Source organism: Hypanus sabinus, chromosome 12 (genome assembly GCF_030144855.1).
Source record: "Hypanus sabinus isolate sHypSab1 chromosome 12, sHypSab1.hap1, whole genome shotgun sequence".
Classification (NCBI taxonomy): Eukaryota; Metazoa; Chordata; class Chondrichthyes; order Myliobatiformes; family Dasyatidae; genus Hypanus; species Hypanus sabinus.
In genome coordinates, this window is record NC_082717.1 from 21,572,723 (window position 1) to 21,586,237 (window position 13,515).

General features: G+C 41.1%; 1 protein-coding gene across 3 annotated transcripts in view; it reads left to right on the forward strand.

Annotated features, from left to right (window-relative positions):
* The window catches only part of ndufaf7 (NADH:ubiquinone oxidoreductase complex assembly factor 7), a 36,862-nt gene that overhangs the window by 19,354 nt on the left and 3,993 nt on the right, over positions 1-13,515 (forward strand). For all 3 annotated transcript variants that reach the window (XM_059985654.1, XM_059985652.1, XM_059985653.1), the window contains exons 9-10: positions 4,949-5,122; positions 8,751-8,996. In XM_059985654.1, the coding sequence (XP_059841637.1) occupies positions 4,949-5,122; positions 8,751-8,957 (381 nt within the window). In that variant the 3' untranslated portion in view covers positions 8,958-8,996. The remainder of the gene's footprint in view (positions 1-4,948; positions 5,123-8,750; positions 8,997-13,515) is intronic.

Here is a 13,515-nt window from a genome sequence, read left to right on the forward strand (position 1 = left end):
CCAAATGGTGATGGGCCTTGATTGAGTGGATGTGGAGAGGATGTTGGGGAGTGTCTAAGACCAGAGGACGCACTCTCAAAATAGAGGGGTGTCGTTTAAGAATGGAGGTGAGGAGGAATTTCTCTAGAGTGGTGAATCTGGAATTATTTGCCACAGGCAGCTGTGGAGGCCATTTCTTTATATATATTTAAGGCAGAGGTTGATTCTTGATTGGTCAGAGCATGAAGGGATATTGGGGCTGAGAGGAAAATTGGATCACCCATGATCTAAGAGCCAAAAGGTTTAATTCTGCTCCTATCTTGTGGTCTTATGGCAGTCATTTTGTGATTGTGAAAGTTTTTAGCCATTTGAGCATTTAGAATTGAATTAATATAAATTAACAAAATAGGATGGATTAAAAATACCAGTCTGAAGTTATTCCTTTGAAATTTCATCATTAACATCAATATAATGTGATATTACTCATAGATTTCTTCTCCTACTCCCTCCTCGTCTCCTTTTCCATTCTCATTCTCGTTACCTTCTTTCCTTCCCTTCTCTTCACCTGCCCATCACCTCCCCTGGTTCCTTTCCTCACTGCATGGTCCACCGTCTCCTATACCACCCACTCACCTTCTGCATTACCTGGTCTCAGCAATCATTTGTTAGCTTGTACTCTTTCCCCTCCCCCCATCTTTTTATTCTGACCCCTGCCCCCTTCCTTTCCAATCCTGATGAATGGTCTTGGCCTGAAATGTTAACTGTTTATTCTCCTCCATAGATGCTGTTTGACTTGCTGAATTCTCCAGCATTTTCTGTGTTGGTGCTTTTAGACCATAAGACCTAGGAGCAGAATTAGGCCATTTGGCTTATCAAGTTTGCTCTGCCATTCTATCATGGCTGATTTATTACCTCTCTGAACCTTGGAACTTTTCCACTTCCCAAGCACTATATGATCCACTGTAACACGGATGCATACTATTGTAACTTCTCGTTCTCAAACTGTAGGGTGAATTCTATCATTGATCACTCCTAAAGGTTCCTTTACCTCAAGCTTTCTAATCACATCTGGGTCATTACGTAACACCCAATCCAGAATTGCTCATTTCCTAGTGGGCTCAACCACAAGCTTCTCTAAAAAGCCATCTTGTAGCCATTGTACAAATCCCTTTTCTTGGGATCCAACATCAACCAGATTTTCACAATCTACCTACATATTGAAATCCCCCATGATTATCACAACATCGCATTTTACGTGTCTTTTCTACCTCCTATTGTAGCCCACGTCCTGGCTACTTTTCAGAGCCCTGTATATAATTCCCATAAGGGTTTTCAAAATCTTATAGTGTCTTTACTCAACCCACAAGGATTCAACATTTTCCAATCCTATGTCACCTCTTTGCAAGAATTTGATTTCATTTTTTGCCAATTGAGCCACCTCACCCTCCTCTACCTACCTACCTGCGTATCCTTGGATGTTAAAGTGTCAAGGACTGCAATGTCAAGGACTGCAATTTTGCCCTATCATCTGCCTGCCCTTCCTCACAGTCTCACTGCACACTGCATCTAATTGTACACTAACTTTGCAGGCAGTACACCCTATCCTCATTATTTGCATCTTCAGACAATGCGGATTCACAGTTATGTGAGGAACCTATTTCTACCAACGTCTCCTTACATGCGTCCAAAACTCACAGTTATGCAAGGATCACTGCTTTCCCACCAGTCTCTCCTTGGTTTTGGCAAGGTGTGGATGTGCGATCTTGCACTCTTAAACTTCTGTTGGTTTTACCTACGGTGCAGTGATTTTGTGCTTGAAATATTTAACTATGCCTCCTAAGCGTCCGATGCCATGTCCTGGGCCATCGGCTGAGCGGCAGAGAACCGCTTTAACACTTGGGGGATAAAAGTTGGAAATTATGAACAGCATGGCATCAGGTGAAGGTAACACAGCTCTGGGACGCTACTGCCGGGAACAGGATCTTGCCTTTAAAGTTCTTTTGTTGCTTGACAATGCGCCAGCCCATCCTAAACATTTGGACAGCATTCATCCTAACATAATAGTGCGTCCTACCATAACATCGCTGATTCAACCACTCGAACAAGGTGTGATCCATATTCAAGGCTTTTTTTTTAAATGGCAAACTATCTCTCAGCTGCTGCAAGCAGCAGACAATTTTGAAAATCCTGGGAGTTTACCAACAGTGAGGGAATGGTGGAAGTCGGAACACTTGGCACAAACAGCGATGGACATGGACCCAAGTTTAGAACAGAGTCAGCATTTCAGTCGTTCTCTGCCATCAACCCTCCTTCCCTACAAGCAAATTAATGCTGAAAAACAAAATGCTGCCAAGCAAATAACCCTCAGCACTTTCTTCCAACCGGTGTCATCTCCTGCAGCCGGCAGCTCTAAGAGTTCTGTGAACCTTCCTTCACCCCTTGCTGTGCTTGATGATCCTGACGACCACAACCATCCACCTTATCCTAGTACAGATGCCCGGCACCACATCCACCACTCAATTCCTGGAGCGAACACACCTGCCACTGTTGGTGAGTACTGTACACCCTAGTTTGTTAACTTTCTATGATTTATTATGTTGAATATTACCTTAAATTGATGAAATATAATTTGAGTGTTGCCTTGTGGTACTGCTCTTGTGTTGGTATGAAAATGTGAACAAATTACAGATAAAACATATTTAGAAAGCCCTCTGGAACGCATCCCTATTTTCTCCATTTAAATAATTATTCTTATTATGCGACTTCACATTATGCATCGACTGAGGGGAATGTATTCCCCACATATAACAAGGATAGGGTGTACTTCTGAAAGGATGTTGCTCAAGATTTGTGACCATGCCGGCTTACATTGTGCCTGATAGATAGATAGGTAGATACTTTATTCATCCCCAAGGGGAAATTCAACATTTTTCCAGTGTCCCATACACTTATTGTAGCAAAACTAATTACATACAGTATTTAACTCAGTATAAACATGATATGCATCTAAAATCACCCTCCCAAAAAGCATTACTAAATAGCTTTTAAAAAGTTCTTAAATAGTTTACTAAAGTGCATTGAGTGGTAACTTAAGCTCAGTCCTAACCCCGGCACTTTAACATGTCTTGCCCCTGGTGGTTGAATTGTAGAGCCGAATGGCATTGGGGAGTAATGATCTCTTCATCCTGTCTGAGGAGCATTGCATTGACAGCAACCTGCCGCTGAAGCTGCTTCTCTGTCTCTGGATGGTGCTGTGCAGAGGATGTTCAGGGTTTTCCATGATTGACCGTAGCCTACTCAGCGCCCTCCGCTCTGCCACCGATGTCATACTCTTCAGTTTTGTGCCCACGACAGAGCCCGCCTTCCTTACCAGCTTATTAAGACGTGAGGCGTCCCTCTTCTTAATGCTGCCTCCCCAGCACGCCACCACAAAGAAGAGGGCGCTCTCCACAATTGACCGATAGAACATCTTCAGCATCTCACTGGTATTGAGGACATTGTCATCTTAACTTTGATCCTTCTATATCAAGGTAACTCCAGGCTACACCTGCTAACATATACAAGAGAAATTATCCAAGCCACACACAGAAAATGCTGGAGGAACTCAGCAGTCCAGCCAGCATCTATGGAAAAAAAAGTATAGTCAACCTTTTGGGCTGAGACCGTTCATCAGGACATATGTAATTTTTCAGTGCTGTTTTAGGGAGATATTGATGGTCGTTCCTCCAGAAGAAGACTTTCTGTATCTGTTCAACCATCAGAGTTAGGAGAGCTGACGTGGGTATTTGAGGCCATTGAAGACATTCACATAGAGTAAGTACTTGTAGTCTACACTCTGCTCATATACAGGGCTCCCATTCATTGAAATCATTAACAGTTCCAGCTTGGTGGTCAGGGAAGTACTAGCAGTATCTGACAAAATCACACTAACAGAATATTGCTAATACACTACTTGCTTAAAGGATTCCTACAAGTGTGCAAGTGATTTAAGAACGGTTTGCGAAGGAATGGTTAGATGAAGTAGAGTTTGTGAGTATTTTTCTGGATGAAGGAATTTTCACAGCACATCCAGAAAGGTGTACTCATTGGAAAAGCCTGGCAGACTTGCCAGTGGCACCTCACCCTTGCCTTTTTCTAGCTCCTCACAATCAACTTTACTCTAGAGTTTTTACGCTGCTGTTCTTGTTGTCTTGCCTGCTCTTGCTGCTCTTGTTCCCCTTCAGCTGGCCACATCTGTTCACAAATTTGCATGGTGCACTGCTAAACAGTGGTTTGCTGCACCACCAGACTAGTGCAGACTGCAAACAAAAACTTGTTTATGACAGACATATTGTGGTCTCCATTAAACTTGTGGTAGAGACTTGGTGGTCAGTAAGGTGTTGTTTGTTTGGTATGTTTGAAGAAAGGAGGCAGTGGGAAAACAAAGAACTGAGAAACTACACCAAAGAATTTAGCCGAAGGATTTGTTTCTGTGTGCTGTATAACTCTATAAATTCCAATTGACGGAAAGATCAGGTTTTGCCCCAGCTAGGCTACAACATATTGTAGAGGTGACTTTCAGCTGCTGTGTCAATGAATTGGAAAGGGCAACATTTTTCTGAAGGTGGTGGTTTAGGGTGGGAAGGAAAGAGTTTGAAAGGACCTGAGGGCGGACTGCTTCACACAGTGGGTGGTATGTCAATGGAATGAGCTGCCAGTGGAGGTGGTTAAGAAGCACTGGATAGACACATGGAGGGGGCAGGGCTTAAAGGGATGTTGATATTATTCACTATTCTTTTCTATCTTATGTATCCTATTTGAAAATTTAATAAAAAATTTTTAAAAGAAGGGATATGGGCTGAATGTAGGACATCAGCACTAGCCCATGAGTGGCATGGACTAGTTGGGCCGAATAGTCTGTTTCTCTGACTCTGAGGTGCTGGTTAAGCTTGTTTTTAAAAATAACGTCTAATTGATGTCATTTACAAAGGCTTTTCGTGGACATCAGCTGCATGAGGTGCTCACAGCACCTGGAATGGCAGACCTGACAGCAGATGTAGATTTCAGCTTCCTTCGGCAAATGACAAGGGGCAAAGTGGCCACCTTAGGACCGGTTACACAGCAGGAATTTCTAAAAAATATGGGCATTGGTGTAAGACTTCAGGTAAGTTGTTGACAGTTCTTTTTCTGTATATTGTTTCTTGTTTTAAAGAGCTTTTTTTAAAGATTAGCTTTATTTGTCATATGTACACACAAACATAGGTTTTAGAGATTTCAAAGGTACATTTAATGTCAGAGAAATGAATACGATATACATCCTGAAATGCTTTTTCTTCACAACCATCCACAAAAAACAGAGGAATGCCCCCAAAGAATGAATGACAGTTAAATGTTAGAACTCCAAAGTCCCTCCCAGCTCCCCCGCTCCTGCGCATAAGTGGCAGCAAGCAACAATCCCCCCACCGGCAAACAAAAAATCGGCACCCACCGCTGAGCACTCAAGCGTGAGCAAAGACACAGACTTGTGGTACCCCAAAAGACTACTTGTTCACCCAGTATTTGACATACCACAGGCTCCCCCTCCCTAATAAGGGAGAAAGAGGTGTCTCCGTTTCACATTGAGAGGGGAGACATAACAAACAGCTCACTGACTTACGATATTAAAAGTCCCTTGCGTCACATTTTCCAAGCTCTATGCCCAAAGATCTTGGGTCTCTGGGCACACAGCCTTAGATCTTCCGACTCTGATGACTCACCGACCTTCAGTCCGCCCGTCTCCAGAGCCACAGAATCTCGGTCCTCCGAAGGCAAGTGAAGCTCTCAGGCCGAGCCGAACGACGGCCAATTGTCAAACCCCAAGAGCGGGTCCAATTCCTGCAGTCACTGTGTAACTCCAGGTCAAAAGAACCCTGAAAGGGAAAGATAGAGATATTAAAGATGGAAATAGAGCTGTTGCAGAAGGTGCAAGCAAAGGAGTCGCCGTTAGGCGCCGTTAATCCTCCTCAGCTCCAACCCCTAACATACAGTGAAATGCGGCGTTTGCATCAGATCAAGTCAGCAAGGATTGTGCTAGGCAGCCACACTTTCAACACCAACATAGCATGCGTACTACTCACTAACCCTAGCCTGTACATCTTAGGAACGTGAGAGGAAAATGGAGCACCCGGAGGAAACTCATGAGGTCACATGGAGAATGTACAAACTTCTTGCAGGCAGTGGCAGGAATCGAGCCCTGATCCCACAGATAGCACAGTAAAGTGTTGCGCTAACCACTATGCTACCGTGTAGCCCTTTTTGATCCTTTTCAAAGCTATTGGATTGTCAGTATTACTTATCAGTGGTCTAGATTTGAATCTGAAAGGAGAGGTTCCTAGAAACTCCTAGGGATTTGAAATATTCTCCACACATTCCAATTTTTTCCTCTTTTCATATTTGTTGTCCTCCTTGGTCAACATTTCAGAGACTCATAAGACAACAGATGCTGTGATCTGGAGCAAACTGAACTGTTTGAGGAACTCTCTCTTTCTAGAGGAAAAGGAGCAAGACTTGGCCCAGAGTGCTGTCTAGTCACTTCCCTGCAGAAATGCTGCCTGGCCCCCCGAGTTCTTCCAGCAGTTTTTTTTGTCAATACTTTTGTTATTGTGAGGAAAAATTTTATTTGCAATATTTTGTTGGAGGAACTGGGCAAGATTTACAGCAACTAACAATGGGTCTTTAGCATCAGAAAATTCGCTTTTAGACCATTGAAATAATTACTATTAATTAACTTTTCCAGAACTTGATCAAGGTATTTCTGAAAATTTCTTAATACTTAATGTTATCAAAATTGGTTACATGTAGCAATAAATTTGAAAAGAATGACTCATCTAGTTGCATCTTATAAAGAAAGTTCTATTACCCAAGTGGACAGAAAATGGTGCATTGTTCCGACAGATGACATTTCATCCATGTTAAACTTTTGAAGGAAGTTCAGGAGCAGGAAAGGGGAGAGGAGAAATGAGAACATCAGTGGGATGTTGGACCAGTAAAGAAAAGTCAAGTTTACCATCTCTAAATAGCCACGACAGGACTATTATTAATTCTGAAAAGGAACTACAAAATCATTAACAAAATAAAGTTTAATTCTGCTCCTATGTCTTATGGATATGGTCTTATGATCTTTGACAAGGTTCTGCATGGGTGGTTGGTCAAGAAGGATCAGCTGCTTGGAATTTAGGATTAGGTAGCAGATTGGATTAAACATTGGTTTTACGGGAGAAGCCAGAGGGTGGTAGTAGACGGTTGCCTCTCTGACTGGAAGCCCATGAGTAGTGATTCATTGTTTGTCATCTATATCAACAATCCTGATGATAATGTAGTAAACTGGATCAGCATAATTGTGGATGACATCATGATTGGGGGCATAGTGGGCAACAAGGAAGGCTATCAAAGCTTAAAGCAGTGTCTGGACCAGCTGGAAAAATGAGCTGAAAATTGGCAGGTAGAATTTAATGCAGACAAGTCTAAGGTGATGCACTTTGGGAGGGCAAACCAGGGTAGATCATACAGCATACAGGGTATGGCTCTGAGGAGTGTTGTAGAAAAGAGAGATCTGGGAACACAGATCCTTAATTCCCTGAAAGTGCTGTCACAGATAGATAGAGTTGTAAAGAGAGCCTTCAGCACATTGGCCTTCATAACTCCAACTCCAAGTTGGGATGTTAAGTTGTATAAGATGTTGAAGCCTATGCAGTTCTGGTCAGCTACCCTCGGGAAAGATTGAACGATTGTAGATAAAATTTACAAGAATGCTGCCAGGACTGAGTTGTAATGAAAGGTTGAATAGGTTAGGGCTTTACTTCCTAGAGTGTAGGACAACAAGGGGAAATTTGATAGAGAGGAAACAAAATTATGTGGGGGAGGAGGGTATAGATAGGCTAAATGCAAGCAGGCTTTTTGCACTGAAGTTGGGTGGGTCTCCAACTAAGAGTTGGGTTAAGGGTGAAATGTTTAAGAGGAATATGTGGGGGGAGCTACTTCACTCAGATAGTGGTGAGAGTGGAACGAGCTGAATGAGTGGTGGATGCAGGTTCAGTTTCAACATTTGAGAAATTTGGATAGGAGGGATGCGGTCCAGGTGCAGGTCGATGGAACTAAGCAGATTAATGGTCCAGTAAGATCTAGGTGGACCGAAGAGTCTGTTTCTATATAGTAGTTCTCTATGAATATTGGGTGGCTTGCTGTCAATAATTCATTGTTACACCAGTATTGATGCATGGTGTTTTACTGCTTTATCAAACTCTGGCCCGCTTTTGTTACAGCCGGCAGTTTGTAAAATTCATTTGCTATCAATTTAGTGCCAAACATGCATGTCTAATTCACATCAGTGTGACAGAAGCATTGTCTATGATTAGATTTTCATCGGGATTATCTTTGTGTCATAGCCCAGAGGCACCATTATAGCCTGCACATAGGTGAGCCTGCACTGCACACCTGCCACATTTCTTTCAGCTGAGTGCCAGCTCAGCTCTTCTCAGTGTAGTAGGGAAGGCTTTCACTGTGTCTGGAATTGCACTTCTTACACCAGGAAGTGACAGCTGTACAGATGATCAGGGATCCCCTTACAAGACTTCTAAGGTGTGTTCAGTTGCTTTTAGGAGTGTTAAAATCACCAAAATTTGTGTGTACTGTTTTCATATATAGAGCATATTTATTGTTTCACTTTATAGTTTGTAATCATTTGGGGAAATTAAAATAATCCTTTTTAATAACCAATTTGTTTTCCTCATTGTTTTGATCTTTACCCTCTTTAGGTACTGCTGAAAAATGCATCTGACCCAACCACACACAAACACCTAACTGAATCCTATGATATGTTAATGAATCCAGAGAAAATGGGAAAACGATTTAAGTTTTTCGCTTTGGTGCCTCATAGTAGAGTACTCAGTCAAGTTAACAAGCTTGTGAAACGTGACCAAACAGCATCACCTGTAGCAGGATTCAGTGAACTGCAGTTTTAAAGGAGCACCAGGAATAACTCCTCAAACATGATTTTCACTGTAAGTGAATAAACACACACCACTGAGTCCAATGTCAATCCATTTTGGTTATGTAAATCTAGTCATAGGAATAATTTGTAAAGGAAGTGTTTGTTATTGATTGAAACTAAATTATGCAACCAAACTTCTACTTACTACTACTCAGTCTGCACACTTTATTTAGGAATCATAAGACCATAAAATATACAAGCAGAATTAGGCTATTTGTTCCATCAGGTCTACTCCGCCATTTTATCATGGTTGATCCATTTTCCCCTCTCATTCCTGCCTTCTCCCCATAACCCTTCATGCCCTGACTAATCAATCTATCAACCTCTGTTTTAATTACACCCAATGACTTGGCCTCCACAGCCACCTTTGGCAATAAATTCTACAGATTCACCAGTCTCTAGCTTAAGAAATTGCTCCTCATTTCTGTTCAAAAAGGATACTCCTCCATTCTGAGGATGTGTCATATACTGCAGTGGAAAGAGGGAATATAGTTTTAAATTACAAGTTGATAGCTGGCTGGTGTTTGGATGTTATGAAACTGAGTTGTGCCTGCACGCATCTGGGCAAGTGATAAGTATTTTATGAAGTGGTAAGTGCTTGTTTTTGCCTTGATTACCACTTTTAAGAATGCAATTTGTTGATGTCACTTGTCCAGTTAGTTGCTCTTCGGATAAGGTGGTGAGTGTTCAATGTGCCAATCAAACTTGGCACTTCTTCAGTCTTCATTATGAGCAAATAACTGAATGAATTAAAACTATAGGGGCAGGAGGAATGTGCTGTAATTAGGAATGGGAAAACAGAAATTGTGTGTCAGTATTAATGAGCAGATTCTAACTGCTGTATCGATTGAGGTCATTGTTCTGGGTTTGTATCATTGCACAGCAGTTCATCCTGCAGGCATCCTAATTCACTTCAACTTCTCGCCTCCGAGTACTACATGCAACAATGAATTTCGGGGGTTTTTTTTTGCCTGATTGAAAACAATTTTAAGCAAGTGCTTGAGTGACTTCTCTGTCATTGAAAGCAATTCCTATAGACTGGTTTCATCATCTTTCCTTTCTAATCACTGCACCTGCAGTCTACTTTTCTCTTATGTAGTGAAGAGAATCTTTTTCTCATGATTTTGACCTTCCTTTTGTGACATCTATACCAGTGGCCATTTTCTCACACATCTTCTCTCCCCTTAAACTACCATCATTTCTTTCGTACCTGTCTATCTCTCCCTCCTTAGGTATTTGATTCCTAAGTTTTCACAACGTCCTCCCATTTGTTTACAGCTAATGCCCTTAAGCAATAAGGTATTCTCATTATGAATTGGACAGTAGTGGATTATTGATTCAATTCTTCACCCTTTTTATTAATGTTTATCTTGCCTCTTTGAAGCAGCTCTCATGTCTCTTGTGCGTCTGTTTTTCTGGATCTTGCTTCTCAATTATATATGCTTGGCAAGCTCAGCTTTCACAATAACCACCCGTCTACATGTTTTCATGCTCCTTGCTTCCAACACTTCCATGTTAACTATCTGGCAAGTGATGGAGGAGTTGCGACCACGTGGAGGCAGATAGGATTTCTTTAAATTGGCATCGTGGTGAGCACATTGATCTGATGTGCATGGTGTTAACTTCCTCGGTTAGAGTTCAGCACACAAATCTCTTTGTGTCACTAATTTTAGCCTTTGGCAACTTTCTTAGAGGCACCTATATCATTTGCAAACATATTCTGGTCGTTGGGTGGAGTGGAAAGGTTTGGAAGAGAGGCTGTGGTGTGGCAGGGAGAGAGACTGAGTGGAAGATTTATTCATACAATGTTCAGATCTGGTCATTTTCCCAAGGTAGGTTTTTATTCCCAGCCTCTTCAGACTTCACTACCCACTGAGAACCCTTACCACAAAACAGTGTTGAGATCCAGTGACAGTGAAGGAGCTGTGATATCATTACACATCAGAATAGAACCATAGTGGTTTCCAGTGTGCCTGCTGCTCAGGGGTTTAGAAAGAATTATCTGTTGCCCAGGTACATAAGCTTTAGTGATGTGTCCTGAATATTTTTTTCAAATGAAATTATTGAAACATAAACTTGTAATACAAAGTACAAGTGGAGTACACTGATGCAGACAGAATGAATGTTTAGATTGGTAAATGATACACTACTCAAACAGGATGCATTGTCCTGCATGGAGTCTTCTTGGAGCTGTACTCAACCGGACAAGTGGAAAGTTTTCTCAGTACAGCAGACTTGGCTCTTTCACTGTCTCCAAGACACATCAGTCATGCTCCACAAAATACCTGGTGTTGTAGCAACATGAATAATGTAGGTGGTCTGCTTGAGTTTCTGGTCAAAGGTGACTTCCTGTGATGGTGGAAGATGCTGAGGTACTAAATGCTTTTTGAGGAGTGGGTCCATGAAGAGTGGAGGCTGGTAAGTTCATTGGGAATATAGAGAGGAAGGATTTAAAATAAGAGAAAAAAAATTGTTCTGGCAGCAATGGTAGGTGAATCTGGAGCCTGGTTTGTGAGGGAGGAATGTCCTTCTGGGATGGTAGATGAGGAAGGTCAAAGGATATGTGCAACTTAGTACCGAAGAGAAACCCAGGGGGTTTGCAAGTTGTGGTTATGATAGCTTTGTTTCCCTCAGCAGAAGCCCCATCAGAAGGCGATCCTAATGAGCACTGTTGTACAGGGAATGACATCATCCTGAGTGCAATGCTCCAAAAGTGTATTGTCTAGGGAGTGACATCTTGTGTGTCCTGATGTGGAAATTACAGTGGATGACTAATGACAAGTAGTCTAAGGTAGGATTTTAAGTCATGTGAATAGATCTGGGAGCGGTAATGATTATATTTCAAAAGTTTTTAATTGAGCAAAGCACCATAAGGCAATTAATTTTCTAGGCAAATGTCCTTTATCAACAAAACCACTCTTCCATTTCTAATACTCCAATTTTAGTGTCTTTACTGCACGTCTTGTTATTGCTGTCTTAGCCCATCATAGCCAAATTCCCTGAATACTCAACTCTTTCAATGTAACAACTAGTATTATCTGACCAAGTTCCTTTCCCAATAGCACTTTCTTACTGTCTGGCATTACCCTTTATGCTTTTTTAGGTATACCATCTCTGTCACTTAAAACTTCCCTCAATCTCAGCTTGATAAAACATTCATTTATCCACTCTGTTGCCATCGTGTGCCCTCCCTTGCATCACATCAATTATGTTTTAAGGTTAATGGTATTGTTACAATGTCAGTGCTTGAACTGTAATGTTGCAATAACAACAGTAAAACTAGATTTGAAAATCCAATCAGTTTTATTAAACTGTAAGTACTAAAATATACAAAACACTTTTCTATAAGACTCCTGCCAAGCCAGTGGCAACACTGATGATGTAAAGATTCTCAGTAACAGCCTGTAAATATTTCCCCAACAGTTGTTATGAGTTGACCAATCTTTTCGTGTTGTTGTCTTAAGTCTGGTTCCTTATTTCCATCACACTGAATAGTAATTATAGGTCATGGCAACTGCACTGACTTGTTGCATTGTAAAGATGGTGGAGAGCCCTTATTAAACCATCACTGTATATAGTTTGACTATTCAGCACACACCTGGGTAAGCAAAAATTTTTTTATAAATCTCACAGACAAATACAAAGTATCCATTTATGGTAGGTCAAACCAATCTAAAAAAAATCTGAGTTAGAGAAACAAACATTGGTTTTGCTTTCCATCATCTGGCCCCTGATTACATGTTCTATTTCCCTTTTTTAGCTCAAATTGACAACTTGGTAATAGTTTTCCAAAATCTTTTACACTTCTAGTGCCTTCTTACTAACTTTGCCAAAGGATGTATTTTGTGAGCAATTTGCCAAACATGTTTATCCTACGTGCATTAGCGAGCCAGAGAGGTTGTTCCAATCTTCGCTCTGCGCTGCAATTTTTAAAAGATATCGACCTTTCGAGCATTGAATTCTTCATTCTAATATTTAAATAACATTAACTTATAAAATCTGGGTGATCATTGCTTGAATGTTTTTCACTGTAAAGAGTAATGCAACATTTTATTTACCTGTCTAAATTCCAATATTATAGGATTGGATCAGAGAGGCAGCAACCATGGGATATCAGTGATGTTGGGAATCAATGTTGGGTTATGTAATTGAGAATCTTTAAGTTACAACTACCCTTTAATTTACAAATCCAAGTACGCTATCAAATTCACTGTAGTATTTATCCACCTTTACAGACCAACTCTGGAACATTCACCATGTCTTAAGGTAAATAGCAACATAAAAGAAGAGACAAAGATCCCTATCAGATAAAAGACTAGGAATGCAGAAGCAATATTAAGCAATGGTGCAATTTATACATTAATATTCCTAAATCAGCTCGGATTTAGGAAAATAGAAATTTAAATTCCTTATTCTTTCTTTGCCCAATTTGTAATTCTGTACAGTACAAATTGTAGGGCTCAGTTTGGTCCCTGCTGATAGATGTGCACAGGCAGCAACAAATAGTTTGCAAGCAAAATGCATAACTG